At 41.7% G+C, this 26,440-nt stretch overlaps 1 protein-coding gene across 4 annotated transcripts; it reads right to left on the reverse strand.

The window, feature by feature from the left end:
* Positions 1-1,539: 1,539 nt before the first annotated feature.
* On the reverse strand, positions 1,540-26,110 carry LOC135466391 (breast cancer metastasis-suppressor 1-like protein). Of its 4 annotated transcripts, none has more exons than XR_010444111.1 (10): positions 25,892-26,110; positions 23,704-23,794; positions 22,507-22,634; positions 21,855-21,934; positions 18,500-18,596; positions 18,186-18,278; positions 7,250-7,314; positions 6,603-6,639; positions 3,811-4,958; positions 1,540-3,626 (listed from the first exon to the last, which is right to left on the reverse strand). XR_010444111.1 is itself a non-coding variant. In XM_064743838.1 (9 exons), the coding sequence occupies exons 1-9, from the start codon at positions 26,034-26,036 to the stop codon at positions 4,945-4,947; spliced, it is 750 nt and encodes a 249-aa protein (XP_064599908.1). In that variant the 5' UTR covers positions 26,037-26,110; the 3' UTR covers positions 1,540-4,944. The 4 variants fall into 4 exon arrangements, 1 of the variants encoding a protein (XP_064599908.1); XR_010444109.1 differs by having other exon boundaries at positions 3,685-4,958; XR_010444110.1 differs by having other exon boundaries at positions 3,459-3,481; positions 3,646-4,958.
* Between the last annotated feature and the right edge of the window lie 330 nt (positions 26,111-26,440).

Here is a 26,440-nt window from a genome sequence, read left to right on the forward strand (position 1 = left end):
TTACCAGTTAGGTGGGAACTGCATGTGCCAGCCAGAGCGCTGCACAGGGTCAGGATTATCAGTTAGGTGGGAACTGCATGTGCCAGCCAGAGCACTGCACAGGGTCAGGATTATCAGTTAGATAGGAACTGCATGTGCCAGCCAGAGCACTGCACAGGGTCAGGATTATCAGTTAGGTGGGAACTGCATGTGCCAACCATTGCACTGCACAGGATCAGGATTACCAGTTAGGTGGGAACTGCATGTGCCAGTCAGAGCACTGCACAGGGTCAGGATTGTCAGTTAGGTGGGAACTGCATGTGCCAGCCAGAGCACTGCACAGGGTCAGGATTATCAGTTAGATAGGAACTGCATGTGCCAACCATTGCACTGCACAGGATCAGGATTGTCAGTTAGGTGGGAACTGCATGTGCCAGCCAGAGCACTGCACAGGGTCAGGATTATCAGTTAGATAGGAACTGCATGTGCCAACCATTGCACTGCACAGGATCAGGATTGTCAGTTAGGTGGGAACTGCATGTGCCAGTCAGAGCACTGCACAGGGTCAGGATTGTCAGTTAGATAGGAACTGCATGTGCCAGCCAGAGCACTGCACAGCGTCAGGATTATCAGTTAGGTGGGAACTGCATGTACCAGGCAGAGCACTGCACAGGGTCAGGATTATCAGTTAGATAGGAACTGCATGTGCCAACCATTACACTGCACAGGATCAGGATTACCAGTTAGGTGGGAACTGCATGTGCCAGTCAGAGCACTGCATAGGGTCAGGATTATCAGTTAGATAGGAACTGCATGTGCCAGCCAGAGCACTGCACAGCGTCAGGATTGTCAGTTAGGTGGCAACTGCATGTGCCAGCCAGAACACTGCACAGGGTCAGGATTATCAGTTAGGTGGGAACTGCATGTGCCAGCCAGAGCACTGCACAGGGTCAGGATTGTCAGTTAGGTGGGAACTGCATGTACCAGCCAGAGCACTGCACAGGGTCAGGATTGTCAGTTAGGTTGGAACTGCATGTACCAGCCAGAGCACTGCACAGGGTCAGGATTATCAGTTAGGTGGGAACTGCATGTACCAGCCAGAGCACTGCACAGGGTCAGGATTGTCAGTTAGGTGGGAACTGCATGTACCAGCCAGAGCACTGCACATGGTCAGGATTGTCAGTTAGGTGGGAACTTCATGTGCCAGCCAGAGCACTGCACAGGGTCAGGATTATCAGTTAGATAGAAACTGCATGTGCCAGCCAGAGCACTGCACAGCGTCAGGATTGTCAGTTAGGTGGCAACTGCATGTGCCAGCCAGAACACTGCACAGGGTCAGGATTATCAGTTAGGTGGGAACTGCATGTGCCAGCCAGAGCACTGCCCAGGGTCAGGATTGTCAGTTAGGTGGGAACTGCATGTACCAGCCAGAGCACTGCACAGGGTCAGGATTGTCAGGTAGGTGGGAACTGCATGTACCAGCCAGAGCACTGCACAGGGTCAGGATTATCAGTTAGGTGGGAACTGCAGGTGCCAGCCAGAGCATTGCACAGGGTCAGGATTGTCAGTTAGGTGGGAACTGCATGTACCAGCTAGAGCACTGCACAGGGTCAGGATTGTCAGTTAGGTGGGAACTGCATGTGCCAGCCAGAGCACTGCACAGGGTCAGGATTGTCAGTTAGGTGGGAACTGCGTGTGCCAGCCATGTGACCCTTGACCAATGTGAGGTTGTAGCTTTAACTTCAGACCTCATTGTGTGGGCTGAAGCATTACGTCAAGATGCTTGTCAGGTATATGCACTGGTCAAAGGGTGCTGTTTTTTTTTTTAGTTCTGTCTCACCAATTACCCTGACTCTCATCGGTGATGTATTTGTCACAAGCTCCAATCAAATAAGTCAAATTAAATTCAACAGAACAACTGCTAAAAAACATTACATTTTATTCCCTATTAAAATGTACCCTTTGGTAAAAACAAAATGCATCCAAGATCCCAGTACTATACATGCAACATAGGCAGTCCGGCAAAACTGTAAAAATGAATTTGTTAACATTCATAGCGATGTAGCTATTTAAATTTTGGTCTTTACATTGAATCTGGCTTTATACTGAACAGAGTTCAAAATATTGACTGGGTAAAGACAGTTCAGGTTATGCTAAACATGCTGACAGGTTATGCTAAACATGCTGACAGGTTATGCTGACAGAGAACCAGACGATCTGGGCTACAGAGGGTAACCCAATTCTACAAGGAAAAAACAGGGTTGGTAATGTTTGTTTTTTTCATTTTGGCTAATGGAAGAGATAGGGAGTTTACAGAAATTAACATTAAGAGGGAAATTAAAAAATAGGAAATTTATGAGAAAATCCCAATAAAAACTGTTGAAGTGTGGCCCATTAGTGAACAGTTGGTCGGGCTACCCCCAATGAACATAGTTTTAATGATGGCCTCACAGGTGTAAGGTGGAGCAGACAAGAAGCTATGTGTACATTTGTACAAGCAGCAGTTTTTAGCAAATGTTCCTTATCCTTGATAACTAAGTCTGGTAATAACCAAATGTTTACCAAGTGATACACGGACATGTCACTGTGAACAGCCACATAAAATAATGGCAATTCCAATGTATGGTGTGATATATACACAACTCCAAATGCTGACCTCTGACATATTCAAGCTTTGGCTGTTGAAACCTGGATCGCCACATACATTATTGGCTACTGACAACTTTAGCAGCCGACATTCATGCTGCTTATAATAAGGGTGATAACTGCTGCTTGGCTCACTGTATTTATGGTTTTTTTTACTGTTACCATGCTTAAGATTTCTCACTAATACAATGGCAGTCAGTTTTATGGGTGGAGAAAACCCCCAACCTTTGGCAAGTTACTGTAGTGTCCCTGGTCACAGAATAAATGACTGTTACCAGAGTGGACGTGTAGTTAAGAGAACTAGTGGTGGTGATGCACACTGAGGTGTCCATTTATACGCACTTTATACAAACAGTGTGACATTAACACTAAAAAATCACCACCACAAGCACTTCATACAGAAAGGTATCTTGGTTGAACTTCAACACAACTTAAGTCCAATGTTTCAGCTATCTCACACTGATAATATATCTACACTTTATACATAAACTAGTATGATATGATACAATGTTACAATGTATGCAGGCTGTATATATAATATGCCCCTATTAGGAGATGTGCAGAGGAAGTTCTGAGTTGAAAAAAAGGGAAGAAAACTGCCAACAATAGGACTAAAAGGTGACACATACAGGGACATGAGATGTCTTGAACATGATAATCATCATACATGAAATGAGAATGATAACATTATAGTTGGATCATCCTACTCTTCCTCCCATGAACAATTTAACACTTCCTGGTCACTACTGACCTGATCAGCACATCATCTCTCATCCCTGTACATCGTCACTCATCCTTGCACATCACCTCCCATCCCTGCACATCATCTCTCATCCCTGCACATCATCTCTCATCCCTGCACTTCATCTCATCCTCATCCCTACACATCATCTCTCATCCCTGCACATCACCTCTTATCCCTGCACATCATCTCATCCTCATCCCCGCACATCATCTCCCATCCTGCACATCATCACTCAACCTGCACATCATCACTCAACCTGCACATCATCACTCAACCTGCACATCATCTCTCATCCCTGCATATCATCACTCAACCTGCACATCATCTCTCATCCCTACACATCATCTCTCATCCCCACACATCATCACTCAACCTGCACATCTGCACATCATCTCCCATCCCTACACATCATCCCTCATCCCTGCACATCATCACTCAACCTGCACATCATCTCTCATCCCTACACATCATCTCTCATCCCCACACATCATCACTCAACCTGCACATCAGCACTCCACCTGCACATCATCTCATCCCTGCACATCATCTCTCATCCCTACACATCATCTCTCATCCCTGCACATCAGCACTCAACCTGCACATCAGCACTCCACCTGCACATCATCTCATCCCTGCACATCATCTCCCATCCCTGCACATCATCTCTCATCCCTGCACATCATCTCATCCCTGCACATCAGCACTCAACCTGCACATCATCTCATCCCTGCACATCATCTCCCATCCCTGCACATCATCACTCATCCCTGCACATCATCTCCCATCCCTACACATCATCTCTCATTACTGCACATCAGCACTCCACCTGCACATCATCTCTCATCCCTGCACATCATCTCTCAACCATCCGAGAACCCTCACTCCAAAGTGGGTAGGAGGAGGGTGGTGGGTTACCCCTAAAGAGGCTTGATACCCTGTCTTCTGGCTAAGAGGCTTGATATCCTATCTTCAGGCTGAGAGGCTTGCTATCCTGTTTTCTGGGTGAGGGGCTTGATATCCTGTCTTCTGCCTAAGGGGCTTGATATCCAGTCTTCTACCTGAGAGCCCTGATATCCTTCTTCTGGCTGAGAGGCTTGATACCCTGTCTTTTGGCTGAGAGACTTGATATCATGTCTTTTGGCTGAGAGGCTTGATATCCTGCATTCTGACTGAAGCTAGATATCCTGTCCTGTGGCTAAGAGGCTTGATATCCTGTCTTTTGGATGAGAAGCTTGATATCCTGTCTTCTGGCTGAGAGGCTAGATATCCTATTTTCTGAGAGGCTTGTTATTGCTATCACTGAGAAGCTTCACTACAGAGCACAAATACTTTACCAGGTAACTAAGGTACAATATCCATCAATTCTTAGCAGGAATGGACACTGGAAAAATTGTCCACATTTTCAACATTGGTAAAGCAATAAAGTCCTTGTTTCCTCTTTGTATCAATACAAAACAAGAACATACACCCCTGCAAGTACTTCATGATTCCAGGTAGAGAAACACATCCCTTCAGAAAAAAGCACTTTGACTGGTCAGACAAGAGTCACTAATGATGACGAGAGATACCATGGGTTATGATCTCATCACTGGAAAGAAAGAGAAGAAAACAAGGGGAGATAAGGTCAATCTTATAGCCAGTAATATCATCACTATTACCTCAATTACCTTTAGCTCATGCACATCAGTGGAAGCTACTATGTAATACTAAATATTGTTAGAATTTTCACAGAATATCGTCAACATGATGTTGCTTTAAGAGCATGTCAGAGTGAAACAGTGGCAACAACATTTACCATAACTCGTTGACATATTTACTCGTGGTTGGTATGCTCAAGGGAAAATAGACAAAACAGCGTCAAGGACTGTAGGGCAATCTGATCAGAGAAATTAAATAGTGCACCACAGGTGGTTGATGGGTCTCACCAATATAACTATACACAATATAGAAAGTTGGCACGTGTCAACTGGACTGCTATGTGCATGGATACACTCTCGCCAGTGAAGGGGCAGCGTAGGCTTTGAGCGGTCAGTCTAAGTCAACAAGCAAGGCAAAAATGTAGGCCCCTTCACTCAGGTGATTTCCCCCTAGCCACATCATGAATGTCTTTTTGTGTAATATCATTTGTTCACCACGAAGAATGGTGGCTGATGGTATGCAAAATTTTGAGCCTCCCTCTGCTAGTCTTGATGTGGGTCAATCGAAATAAGTTCATCAAAATGGTCAATGTTGAATCCTGTAGCTGTCGGTTACCTGGAAGATTTATGCACACGCTCCCAGGAAATGTGAGATTCAGCCTTGAAATAACACAATGTTTACAATTGTCGCAATATAAAGCTTGTATAAATGGGCATTCATTTCCACATATGAGAACACAGTGTTCAACCCGTGCATGTGGAATTTATGATCGCCATTTTATGGAATTGGTAATGTCTGGAGATTGTTCTCATCTAACACTTCTGAAATGCGATGTTGAAACACCACATGTGTGAGGCTTGGAAAATTCCCCCCTGTATTTTATAGGAGCTTATAGATAGATGCTTGTCAGTCAGGTCTTTATCGCTGAAATACTTTGCATGTTCATTCGTTACATTTATTGATGGGACCGTGAACAGGCAACACTGTTCCTCATATTATGTTCTCAATGATACAGTGTAGCTGACAGCCAGAGAAGCAGCCTGTACCCACCGTGCACCACACTCCCATGGCGATGTTTGTCTAGCCATCTGTCGAGGCGAGAAAACAATCCCTCACCCCACCATTTTAAGTTTTGATCATTCGATGTAAAAGTGACAAATTTCATGGTCTGGCACACAGCTGTGTCTTGACGCCTGGTTGAAAAGGTCAGCGAACTACAGTAGACGTTTATACGAGAGATCACACAACAACTATGTCCATCTGTAATAGTGTTTTATCCTACACTTTATCAAAAGAGAGAGATATTTATTAATTAGTGCTTGTCCTTTTGTCTGTCCCTCCATCATGCTGCATGCCTCCTCAGTGTCAAGGATAAACAGTTGTTAAATTTTTCTTCACTAAATCATGTTACACTAGCGCCACCTACACAAGAAGTTTGAAAAGCTTCCCTAGTAACACAGCTAAATGACATATGCCGTGTTGACAGAATGGTACAGTATCACTGCTTAATATTCCAGCCACAAACATACATCAAGCCAACACCTAAATGTAAGATCAACTTAAATGCTTATGTGGAATGCAAAGTTTCACTCACAATCTGACTTCTTCTTCTGACTTTGCTGTTTGATTGCCTAAACAGAAGAACATATTCATTTTAGGAACATTTACAGCTGATCAGCACAACATATAATGTAAACATCTGCTACAATCCTACGTAAAATCTTACGATCACCACGTCCCCACAAACAGAGAGCTGAAGAATCTACAAATTCCTCATCCAAGACTGGGTTTGAACCTGCACCTTGTGTGTCTCAGCAGAGGCAAACTCCACAACCACTCGGTCATGATCTACTCAACACAGCCTAAACAACTAATGCAAACAATGTACATGTAATTTGGTTATAAGCCGTGGTTATCACCCCCCACCCAGCTTACACTTCGCTAATTTAAAATTGTCCACATGAACCCCTCTGAGTAATTACTACAGTAATTCCTCAACCTTTCTACATATGAAAAAGCACCATTCAGTGCAATTTAATATGTAACTTTTTAATTTAGTTTAGGAGACAAAACTACAATGGTTAGGTTGAACAATTTCAGTACTTCACAAGTTACCCAGGATATAAAAGCCCTCACGATGAGCTTCAATCTTACAAACGTGCCACATCAAAAGGCTGAACAATTAACGCAATATTGACCGCTGCAAGATGACAATCATCCCACATGTTTACTTCATCTTACCTTTTTTATTGCGGTCCAGTCTTCTATAATTTCCATATCTTTCAACATGTAGACAATATATGGACGTATCAAAGATTAAGGACAATTTGTTAATCACATGAACCTCATATCTACATGATAATAATGATTACTGCTTATTAAATGGCATACACAGGCAACAGTGGGTGGTTGAAAATCGCACGAGATGAACCATGTCACTGGGTGTTTCTGTTGAAATTGTTAGCAAGTTATCTGATCTTTCCACATGAAGTATTTGATGGCCTTAGCTACGTATAACACTGATTAACAAGTTATCTGATCTTTCCACATGAAGTATCTGATGGCCTTAGCTACGTATAACTCTGATTAACAAGTTATCTGATCTTTCCACATGAAGTATTTGATGGCCTTAGCTACGTATAACACTGATTAACAAGTTATCTGATCTTTCCACATGAAGTATCTGATGGCCTTAGCTACGTATAACTCTGATTAACAAGTTATCTGATCTTTCCACATGAAGTATTTGATGGCCTTAGCTACGTATAACACTGATTAACAAGTTATCTGATCTTTCCACATGAAGTATTTGATGGCCTTAACTACGTATAACTCTGAGTAACAAGTTATCTGATCTTTCCACATGAAGTATCTGATGGCCTTAGCTACGTATAACACTGATTAACAAGTTATCTGATCTTTCCACATGAAGTATTTGATGGCCTTAGCTAGGTATAACTCTGAGTAACAAGTTATCTGATCTTTCCACATCAAGTATTTGATGGCCTTAGCTACGTATAACTCTGAGTAACAAGTTATCTGATCTTTCCACATCAAGTATTTGATGGCCTTAGCTACGTATAACTCTGAGTAACAAGTTATCTGATCTTTCCACATCAAGTATTTGATGACCTTAGCTACATATAACTGTGAGCAACACGTTATCTGATCTGTCCACATCAAGTATTTGATGGCCTTAGCTACGTATAACTCTGAGTAACAAGTTATCTGATCTTTCCACATCAAGTATTTGATGGCCTTAGCTACGTATAACTCTGAGTAACAAGTTATCTGATCTGTCCACATCAAGTATTTGATGACCTTAGCTACGTATAACTCTGAGTAACAAGTTATCTGATCTTTCCACATCAAGTATTTGATGACCTTAGCTACGTATAACTCTGAGTAACACGTTATCTGATCTGTCCACATCAAGTATTTGATGGCCTTAGCTACGTATAACCCTGATTAACAAGTTATCTGATCTGCACACATGAAGTATGTGATGACCTTAGCTACGTATAACTCTGATTAACAAGTTCCCGCATGGCCAGAGTTACAAATAACTCTGAGCAACAAGTTCCCACATAGCCACAGCTATGTATAACTCTGAGTAACAAGTTCCCACATCGCCATAGCTACTGAGTAACAAGTTCCCAAATGCCAATACCTATGAATAAGTCTTGAGTAACAAGTTCTCACATGGCCATAGCTATGTATAACTCTGGGTAACAAGTTCCCACATGGCCACAGCTGTGTATAACTCTGAGTAACAAGTTCCCACATGGCCATAGCTACGTATAACTCTGGGTAACAAGTTCCCACATGGCCATAGCTATGTATAACTCTGGGTAACAAGTTCCCACATGGCCACAGCTGTGTATAACTCTGAGTAACAAGTTCCCACATGGCCATAGCTATGTATAACTCTTGAGTAACAAGTTCCCACATGGCCTTAATCATAAGTAATCATGAGAATTACTCACTCCCTCGTATCACACCTGCAATGAGATACACACAGACCCCTGGGGTAACTGGGCCTTAAAACATGCCAAAAGAATACGAACTACAGCAATTAACTTATCTGATTGTTGTTTAATATCCACAGGAATTTTTTGATTAATATGGTGACCAGTTTAATATATGGCTGGAAGAAACCAGGGTGTCAATGGTAAAACCTTTGGGAAGTTACTGATCGTCTCCCCATGTGAGCACCATACTGGAAGAAGGCAAGTCATCTTCACCTAACACTACAATGCACATATGGACCAATGGATTGTTAATTGTTACCAAGGCCCTACCAACAATGAGAATTCTCTGTCCTAGGCAGGGATTCAACCTACACTTCCTGTGTCATAGTATGACAGCTGCCATGAATGTCATGCACCTCACCTGAATCACATGATTAACACAGCTGCTATGCATGAAAGTCGCGCACCTTATAACTAAGTCATGTGATTCACACAGCATCATGATAGTGGGACGCCTTACATCTGAGCCACAAGATTCATACACCTCCATCAAAGTCACACACCTCGTGACAAAGCCACATAATTAGCACAGCTGCCATGCATGAAAGTCGCGCACCTTATAACTAAGTCATGTGATTCACACAGCATCATGATAGTGGGACGCTTACACCTGAGCCACAAGATTCATACACCACCATCAAAGTCACACACCTCGTGACAAAGCCACATAATTAGCACAGCTGCCATGCATGAAAGTCGCGCACCTTATAATTAAGTCATGTGATTCACACAGCATCATGATTGTGGAACGCCTTACACCTGAGCCACAAGATTCATACACCACCATCAAAGTCAAACACCTCGTGACAAAGCCACATAATTAGCACAGCTGCCATGAAAGTCGCGCACCTTATAACTAAGTCATGTGATTCACACAGCATCATGATTGTGGGACGCCTTACACCTGAGCCACAAGATTCATACACCACCATCAAAGTCAAACACCTCGTGACAAAGCCACATAATTAGCACAGCTGCCATGAAAGTCGCGCACCTTATAACTAAGTCATGTGATTCACACAGCATCATGATTGTGGGACGCCTTACACCTGAGCCACAAGATTCATACACCACCATCAAAGTCAAACACCTCGTGACAAAGCCACATAATTAGCACAGCTGCCATGCATGAAAGTCGCGCACCTTATAATTAAGTCATGTGATTCACACAGCATCATGATTGTGGGACGCCTTACACCTGAGCCACAAGATTCATACACCACCATCAAAGTCAAACACCTCGTGACAAAGCCACATAATTAGCACAGCTGCCATGCATGAAAGTCGCGCACCTTATAACTAAGTCATGTGATTCACACAGCATCATGATTGTGGAACGCCTTACATCTGAGCCACAAGATTCATACACCACCATCAAAGTCACACACCTCGTGACAAAGCCACATAATTAGCACAGCTGCCATGAAAGTCGCGCACCTTATAACTAAGTCATGTGATTCACACAGCATCATGATTGTGGAACGCCTTACACCTGAGCCACAAGATTCATACACCACCATCAAAGTCACACACCTCGTGACAAAGCCACATAATTAGCACAGCTGCCATGAAAGTCGTGCACCTTATAACTAAGTCATGTGATTCACACAGCATCATGATTGTGGAACGCCTTACACCTGAGCCACAAGATTCATACACCACCATCAAAGTCAAACACCTCGTGACAAAGCCACATAATTAGCACAGCTGCCATGAAAGTCACGCACCTTATAACTAAGTCATGTGATTCACACAGCATCATGATTGTGGGACGCCTTACACCTGAGCCACAAGATTCATACACCACCATCAAAGTCAAACACCTCGTGACAAAGCCACATAATTAGCACAGCTGCCATGAAAGTCGCGCACCTTATAACTAAGTCATGTGATTCACACAGCATCATGATTGTCGAACGCCTTACACCTGAGCCACAAGATTCATACACCACCATCAAAGTCAAACACCTCGTGACAAAGCCACATAATTAGCACAGCTGCCATGAAAGTCGCGCACCTTATAACTAAGTCATGTGATTCACACAGCATCATGATTGTCGAACGCCTTACACCTGAGCCACAAGATTCATACACCACCATCAAAGTCAAACACCTCGTGACAAAGCCACATAATTAGCACAACTGCCATGAAAGTCGCGCACCTTATAACTAAGTCATGTGATTCACACAGCATCATGATTGTGGGACGCCTTACGACTGAGCCACAAGATTCATACACCTCCATCAAAGTCACACACCTCGTGACAAAGCCACATAATTAGCACAGCTGCCATGAAAGTCGCGCACCTTAAAACTAAGTCATGTGATTCACACAGCATCATGATTGTGGGACGCCTTAGACCTGAGCCACAAGATTCATACACCACCATCAAAGTCAAACACCTCGTGACAAAGCCACATAATTAGCACAGCTGCCATGCATGAAAGTCGCGCACCTTATAATTAAGTCATGTGATTCACACAGCATCATGATAGTGGGACGCCTTACACCTGAGCCACAAGATTCATACACCACCATCAAAGTCACACACCTCGTGACAAAGCCACATAATTAGCACAGCTGCCATGCATGAAAGTCGCACACCTTATAATTAAGTCATGTGATTCACACAGCATCATGATAGTGGGACGCTTACACCTGAGCCACAAGATTCATACACCACCATCAAAGTCACACACCTCGTGACAAAGCCACATAATTAGCACAGCTGCCATGAAAGTCGCGCACCTTATAACTAAGTCATGTGATTCACACAGCATCATGATTGTGGGACGCCTTACACCTGAGCCACAAGATTCATACACCACCATCAAAGTCAAACACCTCGTGACAAAGCCACATAATTAGCACAGCTGCCATGAAAGTCGCGCACCTTATAACTAAGTCATGTGATTCACACAGCATCATGATTGTGGGACGCCTTACACCTGAGCCACAAGATTCATACACCACCATCAAAGTCAAACACCTCGTGACAAAGCCACATAATTAGCACAGCTGCCATGAAAGTCGCGCACCTTATAACTAAGTCATGTGATTCACACAGCATCATGATTGTGGGACGCCTTACACCTGAGCCACAAGATTCATACACCACCATCAAAGTCAAACACCTCGTGACAAAGCCACATAATTAGCACAGCTGCCATGAAAGTCGCGCACCTTATAACTAAGTCATGTGATTCACACAGCATCATGATTGTGGGACGCCTTACACCTGAGCCACAAGATTCATACACCACCATCAAAGTCACACACCTCGTGACAAAGCCACATAATTAGCACAGCTGCCATGAAAGTCGCGCACCTTATAACTAAGTCATGTGATTCACGCAGCATCATGATTGTGGAACGCCTTACACCTGAGCCACAAGATTCATACACCACCATCAAAGTCAAACACCTCGTGACAAAGCCACATAATTAGCACAGCTGCCATGCATGAAAGTCGCGCACCTTATAATTAAGTCATGTGATTCACACAGCATCATGATTGTGGGACGCCTTACACCTGAGCCACAAGATTCATACACCACCATCAAAGTCAAACACCTCGTGACAAAGCCACATAATTAGCACAGCTGCCATGCATGAAAGTCGCGCACCTTATAACTAAGTCATGTGATTCACACAGCATCATGATTGTGGAACGCCTTACATCTGAGCCACAAGATTCATACACCACCATCAAAGTCACACACCTCGTGACAAAGCCACATAATTAGCACAGCTGCCATGAAAGTCGCGCACCTTATAACTAAGTCATGTGATTCACACAGCATCATGATTGTGGAACGCCTTACACCTGAGCCACAAGATTCATACACCACCATCAAAGTCACACACCTCGTGACAAAGCCACATAATTAGCACAGCTGCCATGAAAGTCGTGCACCTTATAACTAAGTCATGTGATTCACACAGCATCATGATTGTGGAACGCCTTACACCTGAGCCACAAGATTCATACACCACCATCAAAGTCAAACACCTCGTGACAAAGCCACATAATTAGCACAGCTGCCATGAAAGTCACGCACCTTATAACTAAGTCATGTGATTCACACAGCATCATGATTGTGGGACGCCTTACACCTGAGCCACAAGATTCATACACCACCATCAAAGTCAAACACCTCGTGACAAAGCCACATAATTAGCACAGCTGCCATGAAAGTCGCGCACCTTATAACTAAGTCATGTGATTCACACAGCATCATGATTGTCGAACGCCTTACACCTGAGCCACAAGATTCATACACCACCATCAAAGTCAAACACCTCGTGACAAAGCCACATAATTAGCACAACTGCCATGAAAGTCGCGCACCTTATAACTAAGTCATGTGATTCACACAGCATCATGATTGTGGGACGCCTTACGACTGAGCCACAAGATTCATACACCTCCATCAAAGTCACACACCTCGTGACAAAGCCACATAATTAGCACAGCTGCCATGAAAGTCGCGCACCTTAAAACTAAGTCATGTGATTCACACAGCATCATGATTGTGGGACGCCTTAGACCTGAGCCACAAGATTCATACACCACCATCAAAGTCAAACACCTCGTGACAAAGCCACATAATTAGCACAGCTGCCATGCATGAAAGTCGCGCACCTTATAATTAAGTCATGTGATTCACACAGCATCATGATAGTGGGACGCCTTACACCTGAGCCACAAGATTCATACACCACCATCAAAGTCACACACCTCGTGACAAAGCCACATAATTAGCACAGCTGCCATGCATGAAAGTCGCACACCTTATAATTAAGTCATGTGATTCACACAGCATCATGATAGTGGGACGCTTACACCTGAGCCACAAGATTCATACACCACCATCAAAGTCACACACCTCGTGACAAAGCCACATAATTAGCACAGCTGCCATGAAAGTCGCGCACCTTATAACTAAGTCATGTGATTCACACAGCATCATGATTGTGGGACGCCTTACACCTGAGCCACAAGATTCATACACCACCATCAAAGTCAAACACCTCGTGACAAAGTCCCATAATTAGCACAGCTGCCATGAAAGTCGCGCACCTTATAACTAAGTCATGTGATTCACGCAGCATCATGATTGTGGGACGCCTTACACCTGAGCCACAAGATTCATACACCACCATCAAAGTCAAACACCTCGTGACAAAGCCACATAATTAGCACAGCTGCCATGCATGAAAGTCGCGCACCTTATAACTAAGTCATGTGATTCACACAGCATCATGATTGTGGGACGCCTTACACCTGAGCCACAAGATTCATACACCACCATCAAAGTCACACACCTCGTGACAAAGCCACATAATTAGCACAGCTGCCATGAAAGTCGTGCACCTTATAACTAAGTCATGTGATTCACACAGCATCATGATTGTGGAACGCCTTACACCTGAGCCACAAGATTCATACACCACCATCAAAGTCAAACACCTCGTGACAAAGCCACATAATTAGCACAGCTGCCATGAAAGTCGCGCACCTTATAACTAAGTCATGTGATTCACACAGCATCATGATTGTGGAACGCCTTACACCTGAGCCACAAGATTCATACACCACCATCAAAGTCAAACACCTCGTGACAAAGCCACATAATTAGCACAGCTGCCATGAAAGTCGCGCACCTTATAACTAAGTCATGTGATTCACACAGCATCATGATTGTGGGACGCCTTACGACTGAGCCAAAAGATTCATACACCACCATCAAAGTCACACACCTCGTGACAAAGCCACATAATTAGCACAGCTGCCATGAAAGTTGTGCACCTTACGAAAGTCACTCACCTTGAGACTGAGCCACATGATTCAAACAGAACCATGAAAGTTGCATCACGACTGAGCCACATGATTAACACAGCTGCCATGAATGCTGCATCACGACTGAGCCACATGATTAAAACAGCTACCATAAATGTTGCACTACGACTGAGCCACATGATTAACAAAACTGCCACCTTACGACTCAGCCACAAGATTAACACAGCTGCCGTGAATGTTGCACTACGACTGAGCCACATGATTAACACAGCTGCCATGAATGCTGCACTACGACTGAGCCACATGATTAACACAGCTAACATGAATGTTGCATCACGACTCAGCCACAAGATTAACACAGCTGCCATGAATGCTGCACTACGACTGAGCCACATGATTAACACAGCTGCCATGAATGTTGCACTACGACTGAGCCACATGATTAACACAGCTAACATGAATGTTGCACTACGACTGAGCCACATGATTAACACAGCTGCCATGAATGTTGCATCACGACTGAGCCACATGATTAACACAGCTGCTATGAATGTTGCACTACGACTGAGCCACATGATTAACACAGCTGCCATGGATGTTGCATCACGACTGACCCACATGATTAGCACAGCTGCCATGAATGTTGCACTACGACTGAGCCACATGATTAACACAGCTGCCATGGATGTTGCATCACGACTAAGCCACATGATTAACACAGCTAACATGAATGTTGCATCACGACTGAGCCACATGATTAACACAGCTAACATGAATGCTGCATCACGACTGAGCCACATGATTAAAACAGCTACCATAAATGTTGCACTACGACTGAGCCACATGATTAACAAAGCTGCCATGAATTCTGCACTACAACTGAGCCACATGATTAACAAAGCTGCCATGAATGCTGCACTACGACTGAGCCACATGATTAACACAGCTGCCATGGACGTTGCATCACGACTGAGCCACATGATTAACACAGCTGCCATGAATGTTGCACTACGACTGAGCCACATGATTAACACAGCTGCCATGGATGTTGCATCACGACTGAGCCACATGATTAACACAGCTAACATGAATGTTGCACTACGACTGAGCCACATGATTAACACAGGTAACATGAATGTTGCACTATGACTGAGCCACATGATTAACACAGCTGCCATGAATGCTGCACTACGACTGAGCCACATGATTAACACAGATAACATGAATGTTGCACTACGACTGAGCCACATGATTAACACAGCTACCATGAATGTTGCACTACGACTGAGCCACATGATTAACACAGCTGCCATGAATGCTGCACTACGACTGAGCCACATGATTAACACAGCTAACATGAATGTTGCACTACGACTGAGCCACATGATTAACACAGCTAACATGAATGTTGCACTACGACTGAGCTGCATGATTAACAAAGCTGCCATGAATGCTGCACTACGACTGAGCCACATGATTAACACAGCTAACATGAATGTTGCACTACGACTGAGCCACATGATTAACACAGCTGCCATGAATTCTGCACTACGACTGAGCCACAAGATTAACACAGCTACCATGAATGTTGCATCACGACTGAGCCACATGATTAACACAGCTACCATGAATGTTGCACTACGACTGAGCCACATGATTAACACAGCTGCCATGAATGTTGCACTACGACTGAGCCACATGATTAACACAGCTGCCATGACAGTTGCGCACCTTACGACTGAGCCACATGATTAACACAGCTGCCATGAATGTTGCACTACGACTGAGCCACATGATTAACACAGCTGCCATGGATGTTGCATCATGACTGAGCCACATGATTAACACAGCTGCTATGAATGTTGCACTACGACTGAGCCACATGATTAACACAGCTGCCATGAATGCTGCACTACGACTGAGCCACATGATTAACACAGCTGCCATGAATGTTGCATCACGAATGAGCCACATGATTAACACAGCTGCCGTGAATGCTGCATCACGACTGAGCCACATGATTAACACAGCTGCCATGAATGCTGCACTACGACTGAGCCACATGATTAACACAGCTGCCATGACAGTTGCGCACCTTACGACTGAGCCACATGATTAACACAGCTGCAATGAATGCTGCACTACAACTGAGCCACATGATTAACACAGCTGCCATGAATGTTGCACTACGACTGAGCCACATGATTAACACAGCTGCCATGAATGTTGCATCACGACTGAGCCACATGATTAACACAGCTGCAATGAATGCTGCACTACGACTGAGCCACATGATTAACACAGCTGCCATGACAGTTGCGCACCTTACGACTGAGCCACATGATTAACACAGCTACCATGAGAGTTGCGCACCTTACGACTGAGCCACATGATTAACACAGCTACCATGAGAGATGCGCACCTTACGACTGAGCCACATGATTAACACAGCTGCCATGAAAGTTGCGCACCTTACGACTGAGCCACATGATTAACACAGCTGCCATGTAAGTTGCGCACCTTACAACTGAGCCACATGATTAACACAGCTGCCATGAATGTTGCATCACGACTGAGCCACATGATTAACACAGCTGCCATGACAGCTGCGCACCTTATGACTGAGCCACATGATTAACACAGCTGCCATGAGAGTTGCGCACCTTACGACTGAGCCACATGATTAACACAGTCGCCATGAAAGTTGCACACCTTACGACTGAGCCACATGACTAACACAGCTGCCATGAAAGTTGCACACCTTACGACTGAGCCACATGATTAACACAGCTGCCATGAATGTTGCACTACGACTGAGCCACATGATTAACACAGCTACCATGAGAGTTGCGCACCTTACGACTGAGCCACATGATTAACACAGCTGCCATGAGAGATGCGCACCTTAAGACTGAGCCACATGATTAACACAGCTGCCATGAAAGTTGCGCACCTTACGACTGAGCCACATGATTAACACAGCTGCCATGAAAGTTGCGCACCTTACGACTGAGCCACATGATTAACACAGCTGCCATGTAAGTTGCGCACCTTATGACTGAGCCACATGATTAACACAGCTGCCATGAGAGTTGCGCACCTTACAACTGAGCCACATGATTAACACAGCTGCCATTAAAGTCGTTCACCTCACGACTGAGCCACACGATTAACACAGCTGCCATCAAAGTTGTTCACCTTACGACTGAGCTACATGATTAACACAGCTGCCATGAGAGTTGCGCACCTTACGATTGAGCCACATGATTAACACAGCACCATCAAAAACTGTGATATCTGTGATCACTACAACGACATTCGAATAATATACCAAAAGGATATCAGAAACTGTGACTGGCTTTCGTCGTCTGTCAGGATTGAAGGGATCGGATTTCTTCTTGTTTTTCTTTGATGTCTGAGATTCATTCCAAAGATCTGTAACACAAGAATATGGAAATGTTATATCCTGGTTCACCAACAACATCCAAAATCATACAAACAAAATGACTGGGCAATTCCAACTTTATCTTCAAGAACCACAAAAAAGTCAGGATAGCTTGTTGTTCCTGTAAGACAGTATTAAGTTTCATTATCTCAAGAAAGAATCACCTTCTGGTGTGAAGTCAATACACATTACTGTAACCTGAACAACTTACCAGAGGAGATGTCGATGTTATGTCGATCCTCTTCTAATCTTCGTATCTTTTCCTCCAACTCTGCTTTTACTGTATCATACAGTATAATCTTTTCACTCTATCAAAATATAAACATATCAATGTATGCTTACAGGTGTAAGTATTTGTTTATGGTGAAAAAAACTATAAAAATGAAGTAAGGTGCATCAGACTAACAACCAAATACTTTGCACAAAATAATTGCATTAATATTTTTGGAATTTTTATCATTCATTCAAATGTTTCAATTTTACAATGGGCTTTAGGAGCCCTACACCCTCTGTGTAAGTACTCTATGACACAAGTAGCTCTCCAACTTTAATGATGAAAAAACTACCTTTAAATTGTTGTCAAAAAAATTTCCATAAATTATCCATAAGGCAAAAACATATATTCAAACATTTGAATCCACTGAATTTCATTTTAAAAGGTCCAAATAAATGAGTAAGTGTACATTCAGATTTGGTTTTAGCTGGATATCTTGTGATTTGAGCAGTTTATCTTGTGATTTGAGCAGTCTATCTTGTGATCTGAGCAGTTTATCTTGTGATTTGAGCAGTTTATCTTGTGATTTGAGCAGTTTATCTTGTGATTTGAGCAGTCTATCTTGTGATTTGAGCAGTTTATCTTGTGATTTGAGCAGTCTATCTTGTGATCTGAGCAGTCTATCTTGTGATTTGAGCAGTTTATCTTGTGATTTGAGCAGTCTATCTTGTGATTTGAGCAGTTTATCTTGTGATTTGAGCAGTCTATCTTGTGATTTGAGCAGTCTATCTTGTGATCTGAGCAGTCTATCTTGTGATTTGAGCAGTCTATCTTGTGATCTGAGCAGTTTATCTTGTGATTTGAACAGTCTATCTTGTGATCTGAGCAGTCTATCTTGTGATCTGAGCAGTCTATCTTGTGATTTGAGCATTCTATCTTGTGATTTGAGCAGTCTATCTTGTGATTTTATGAAATCTATCTTGTACTTTGAGCAGTCTAACTTGAGATTTGAGCAGTCTATCTATTGATTTTATGAAATCTATCTTGTGCTTTGAGCAGTCTAACTTGAGATTTGAGCAGTCTATCTATTGATTTTATGAAAGTCTATCTTGTGATTTGAGCAGTCTAACTTGTGATTTGAGCAATCTTTTGATTTTATGATGTCTATCGTGATTTGAGCAGTCTATCTTGTGATTTGAGCAGTCTATCTTGTGATTTTATGAAATCTATCTTGTACTTTGAGCAGTCTAACTTGAGATTTGAGCAGTCTATCTATTGATTTTATGAAATCTATCTTGTGCTTTGAGCAGTCTAACTTGAGATTTGAGCAGTCTATCTATTGATTTTATGAAAGTCTATCTTGTGATTTGAGCAGTCTAACTTGTGATTTGAGCAATCTTTTGATTTTATGATGTCTATCGTGATTTGAGCAGTCTATCTTGTGATTTGAGCAGTCTATCTTGTGATTTTATGAAATCTATCTTGTACTTTGAGCAGTCTAACTTGAGATTTGAGCAGTCTATCTATTGATTTTATGAAATCTATCTTGTGCTTTGAGCAGTCTAACTTGAGATTTGAGCAGTCTATCTATTGATTTTATGAAAGTCTATCTTGTGATTTGAGCAGTCTAACTTGTGATTTGAGCAATCTTTTGATTTTATGATGTCTATCGTGATTTGAGCAGCCTAACTTGTGATCTGAGCAGTCTATCTTGTGATTTGAGCAGTCCATCTATTGATTTTTATGCAGTCTATCTTGTGATTTGACCAGTCTATCTTGTGATTTGAGCAGTCTTTTTCCTTCAAACAATTGATTTGATTTGATATATCTATTGATTTTATGAAGTCTATCTTGAGATTTGAGCAGTCCATCTTTTGAATTTTATGAAGTCTGTCTTGTACTTTGAGCAGTCTAACTTGTGATTTGAGCAGTCTATCTTGTGATTTGAGCAGTCTATCCATTGATTTTTATGCAGTCTATCGTGATTTGAGCAGTCTATCTTGTGATTTGAGCAGTCTTTTTCCTTCAAACAATTGATTTGATTTGATATATCTATTGATTTTATGAAGTCTATCTTGTGATTTGAGCAGTCTATCTATTGATTTTATGAAATCTATCTTGTACTTTGAGCAGTCTAACTTGAGATTTGAGCAGTCTATTGATTTTATGAAATCTATCTTGTGCTTTGAGCAGTCTAACTTGATATTTGAGCAGTCTAACTTGTGATTTGAGCAGTCTATCCATTGATTTTTATGCAGTCTATCGTGATTTGAGCAGTCTATCTAGTGATCTGAGCAGTCTAACTTGTGATTTGAGCAGTCTATCTATTGATTTTATGACATCTATCGTGATTTGAGCAGTCTAACTTGTGATTTGAGCAGTCTATCTATTGATTTTATGATGTCTATCGTGATTTGAGCAGTCTATCTTGTGATTTGATCAGTCTTTTTCCTTCAAACAATTGATTTGATACATCTAATGATTTTATGAAATCTTGTGATTTGAGCAGTCTAACTTGAGATTTGAGCAGTCTAACTTGTGATTTGAGCAGTCTATCTTGTGATTTGAGCAGTCTAACTTGGGATTTGAGCAGTCTAACTTGGGATGTGAGCAGTCTCTCTTGTGATTTGAGCAGTTTAACTTGAGATTTGAGTAGTTTAACTTGAGATTTGAGCAGTCCATCTTTTGAATTTTATTAAGTCTATCTTGTGATTTGAGCAGTCTATCTTGTGATTTGAGCAGTCTATCCATTGATTTTTATGCAGTCTATCGTGATTTGAGCAGTCTATCAAGTGATCTGAGCAGTCTAACTTGAGATTTGAGCAGTCTAACTTGTGATTTGAGCAGTCTATCTTGTGATTTGAGCAGTCTATCCATTGATTTTTATGCAGTCTATCATGATTTGAGCAGTCTATCTTGTGATTTGATCAGTCTTTTTCCTTCAAACAATTGATTTGATTTGATACATCTATTGATTTTATGAAATCTTGTGATTTGAGCAGTCTATCTTGTGATTTGAGCAGTCTATCCATTGATTTTTATGCGGTCTATCATGATTTGAGCAGTCTATCTTGTGATTTGAGCAGTCTTTTTCCTTCAAACAATTGTGCTTTTGTAAAACTATCTTGACATTTCTTGACTGATCATTCCTTACATGTTATGTAAACCATGTCTTAGCTTGTCAGTAAACATTCACCTTTACACCAAAAACTACCAGTGGGAGATCACCTACCCATTTCTATTTGCTTATTAATAAACACACTTTCTCTTTAGATGCACTTATTTATTAAAAAAGAACACCTGCAAATGTCCAGGTATATAATTTCCCGTCAAGTAAAACCCCTAAACCTACCTTCATATGTTGAAGAGCAGCGGTTTCTTCACTATCACATTTGTTCTTAATCCCCTGAATTCTCAACTGTCTCAAAATACCTGTTCAAGGAGTAGAAATCAGCAATTTTGCAAATTTAGAATAATTTGTAAGGTTTACCTTTTTTTGAAGTTACATGATGTCAAGAAAGAGCAACTACCTCGAAATACAATGTACCTAATAAAACTTCTCCAGTTCATTAAGCCTGAGTTCTGGGTAACAGGTGTATCAGATGAGTGAGTGACTGATGAGTGATGAGCCAGTTCTGTGGGTGGAGGAAGCTGGGGTACCCAAACAAAACCAACCCTTGGACCAGAAATTGACCAGAATCCAACACGCCCCCTTCCTCCCCCTCCGCCCACCCCCCACCATCATCTTCAAGGGAGCTTAATCAAACAATGGTATGTCATTTTGGTGGAAGGCAAGGCATTACGTAACAAAGTCATGCTGGATTCAAGCAAATGACCTCACGGGTCATGTCATCATGAATGTCTTCATCCCTGTGCTGTTCCTAATACACCAGGCACTTCTACTGGGCAGTACTATCTCCATTCACTACGTCATCTTATTCACTATCTCCATTTACTACATCACCTTATTCACTATCTCCATTTACATCACCTTATTCACTCACCTGACACTTCTATTCGGATCTCCATGTTCTTCCGCAGTTGCTCTAATGGCACTAAATACTCTGGGGCTCGCCCGTCTCGCACTTCCTGCAGTTTAGCCTCCACTTGGCAAACTCGCTCTTTGTACAATCTAAAATAGCAAATGATTAATTTTCATTGGCTCAGTTTAACTTATTTACATACACTTACTTGATCAATGTTTCCTGCAAAACTCAAGGTCCTACGTGTAAGGTAACCACTACAAAGAGTTCCATTTGAGCCTTAGCCCTCACTGGTCAGGGACTGATGGGTTTCGTAAGAAAAATACTTCAGATAAATATACCAGCCAAGTCTCCATCAGTTTGTGTAAATACACAAATACACCTTCTCCACTCCATTAACAATTAGCTATGCAAGATCACATTTGTACATCCTGTATTTCATCTAAAGTTAATCATTTTTCATGTGAAATATCTGGTTTACTTTTGACTGTTTCAATCATTAACCTTAGAGGTTAATGGTTAAATTTCTTACAAGAAAAACTTAAAGGTGGAGAAAACATAAAAATGACATAAAGTTCAAATGAACGAGTGCAAAAAGTTATTCCTAAATGTGGTCTTCAATATTTTTCCGATTTTTCCTTAAGGAGAAAAAGACACTTGAAAATAAGTTTTGGTAAGGAGGGTACTTGGGACCACCTTTTGGTGTTTATAGTCTTTGCTTAAAAATATCATCAATGAAGATGTAACACAGGTTTAATGAATACTTTTGCACTAGAATTTGTTCTTTTCAGCTAACAAATGTATTAAACCTCAATTTGGATCATATTTATATATTTAATATATTCATAAATATTATCATAATTAGGTTAAATGCATATGTTTCGATATAAACAACAAATTTACATTCAAATAAATTTATTACACAAGCATCACATCTTTATTTAGAATATTATTATGCAACAACGATAAATACCAAAAGTTGGTCCCAAATACCCACCATACAAAAACATTTTCAAATACCCTTTTCTCTTGAAAAAAAAATCCAAAAAAATATTAAAGATCATATCTGCAAATAAGTTTTGATGCCCTTTCATCTGATTTTGGCATCATTTTTATGTTTTCTTCTCCTTTAAGTGTTGGTATCTAAAGTGTCATTTTCAGGCCTGAAGGTGCATTTTTACATATAAATGATTTTGGTGAAATACAATGTTTACTTACTGCTCTTTCAATTCATTAAATTGTCGTTCAAGATCTGCCATGTCATCGAGGAAGTCTGTCTTCCTCTTCTCATACTCCTCATCATCTATAACTTAACACATAGAAAATTAATTTTTAACACTGTTCAAATGTACAAATACATCTACACCAGTTTTTCAGTACTAGCTACTGTGCAAACTACCTCTGTGTTCTTTGCTACCAGCACAATGTACACAAATAATGACGCTTAAAAACAGACTGCTTGGAACGATTTGTTTTAGGCAAGCGATTCATTCAGAAGATACATGTAATCTACAAAATTCCACTAAAAAAGAAGATACAAATGAACCATGGAGATGAGTTTGATAGCAGTGAGTTCATGAAAAGGCGATTTTGAAACCTGTGTTGTCAAGTGATGATCTCAAACACCATGATGAATGTCACAATTTTAAAACAGGACAATAAATCCATGGACTAATGTACATGTAACTGACATCTTGTAATACATGGAACATGGAACGTCACTTAATACTACAAAACTGAAAGAATAAAGCGCTTTCTCAATACTTAATTAGAAAGCAAAATTGGTAATATTTGGCCACAAATGAACTAGAGAAACTCTATATAAAGTCACATTCACAGGTATTAAGATAGGATGGTTAATGAGACTAATCATGGTAGAGTGACTACAGTCGTGATCATAAAGGAACAATGCACCAAGTTTTGGAGAAGTTCTTTGGCTGATGCATACAATTTATTACAAAAATGTAACTCAAGTTGTTCAAGTGGCGTAGAGACGAGGTACAATGTAAAATGAGATAAAATGTATCACAGTCACAGCTGACAGGAATTTTGTGTGCAATGTCTGAAAATAAAAGTAACACCTTCATCCAAAACCGTCACTGGTAGTTTTACATTGTGTTTTAGTATACTGCATCTCATTTAGCACTGTAATCCTCAAGGCTGCAGCATTGTAATCCTCAAGGCTGCACCACTCCAATCAGAGTTACATGTTGTTTGCATCTATCACGCAAGTTCTTGCTCCAGTCGCAACCGCCCTGAAAGTTACAGATCATCATTGCAAATGCTACCCGGTTCAAAGCTGGAAATACATAGCCGCACCTTTCAATTTAGCATCGGTATTGCTAGTTCATCTGGAAGGAAAGTGTGCTATTTTAAAATTTGACACCCATTGTAACACTGAGTCCAACCCTGCCTTTCAAAAACTCTCTCCCCACATTTGCAAATGCCAACTTACTCAATGGAGCCGTTCTGAATGAGCTTCGTGCGGCTCATCTGCACTAAAATTACAAGTTCCTTCTCATGCCCTGGGATGAATTAAGAAGACTGAAGTTGTACAGATGACAATGAAAATACAATAGTTTTTGTGACGGATTTCAATATATCCATGACTAGATCTCCTTAAGAGATCACTGTATACCATATTGTCACTTCCAAAAAGCAATTTCCGCATCTGTCGCTCTATACATCACTGCAACCAATAAAAAATTGCGTACAGAAATCTTGAACAACACTGAGGTCACTGGGGTCAAGGTGATGATGCAAGAAGGGATGTCAAAAAACACAAGCATTCCGTCTCAACCTTTGTTTCTATTAATACTTTACACACATGCAATCTCTTAATCTAAAGAATGTAAAACCTACTTCTAACCTAGCCACAGGTAGCTATTTCAACTCCTCACTTGATACTGGGCTGGAATAGTAAATAGCCACGGGGACAATCAATGGTAAACCATACAGCATTTCATGCCATATCTGATAAGTAATTTCCAAACGATGTCTGCAGAGTCGATATACCTGGGATGTTGCGTGTGTGGATGGTCTGAGAGGTAAAAGCCACAGATGACATTCTTTTTGGACTGCAGACATTGTTTAGAAAGGACTTATTGGACACGTCATGAAAAGGTGTATGGTTTACCATTCGTTGCCACTCTGGCTTTTACTCCGCAAGCCCAGTATAAAGAGAGGAGTTGAAATAGCCACCAAAACTTGGAACAATTTTACCCAAATCTTGTCCTGAAAGGCGTGACGGTGCATATGGGAAGAGAAAAGCACTTGGAACATTATTCACAGAGTGCATTCGAGGAATCTTTCGAAAAGGAAACCTTATTCCAGAATAGCAAATTCAAAACCGCCCACAGCTATAGTGACAACAGTTTGTTAGTTCATCTCATGTTGTTGTTGTTACCTGAACTATCTTCACCCTCTGACGCCGAGCCGGTTCCCGAGTCATCCTCCGACGTTTTATCACTTTCTGGTGTCTCCTGTTCCATGTCTTCTTCTTCCGTTTCTGTTTGCTTCTCAACTATAGCAGGCATTTTGTCTTCGTTCATGAGGACAGCTGGGAAATTGATGTTTTAACCCGTTGCCCCAGTCCCAAGTTGGGCTTTTCCGCCTCAAATATAAAACCAACTCCAGCCTACTGCGCATGCACACGGGGGAACCCCGGAGTCCCGCCTCGTTTTCATTTAAAAATTGGGCCACACGTGATCGGACATACCTGATAGGCCCTGGATTTAGCAACAGCATTCGGCAGCCAACATGCCCGAGGGACCGCTACTTGGATTTAGCCACTTCAAGCTGTCACTCGAAGTTTATACGAGTCGTCGTTTAATGAAACTTGAGGTCTGTTATCATTCTTTAAACACTCAGTGAAAGTGATTTCTTTGTTTCATAATGGCTTTCAATAACTCAATAAATATATAAAATAAAATTTAAAAAGAAAAACCCTAAAAAC

Source organism: Liolophura sinensis, chromosome 6, assembly GCF_032854445.1.
Source record: "Liolophura sinensis isolate JHLJ2023 chromosome 6, CUHK_Ljap_v2, whole genome shotgun sequence".
Lineage (NCBI taxonomy): Eukaryota > Metazoa > Mollusca > Polyplacophora > Chitonida > Chitonidae > Liolophura > Liolophura sinensis.

Coding starts and splice junctions, on each gene's coding strand:
- LOC135466391 (XM_064743838.1), bottom strand. CDS start 26,036: ATGAACGAAGACAAAATGCCTGCTATAGTTGAGAAGCAAACAGAAACG. Junction 23,795..25,891: donor AGAGGGTGAAGATAGTTCAG/GTAACAACAACA, acceptor CTATGTGTTAAG/TTATAGATGATGAGGAGTAT. Junction 22,635..23,703: donor TTTAATGAATTGAAAGAGCA/GTAAGTAAACAT, acceptor TTGCTATTTTAG/ATTGTACAAAGAGCGAGTTT.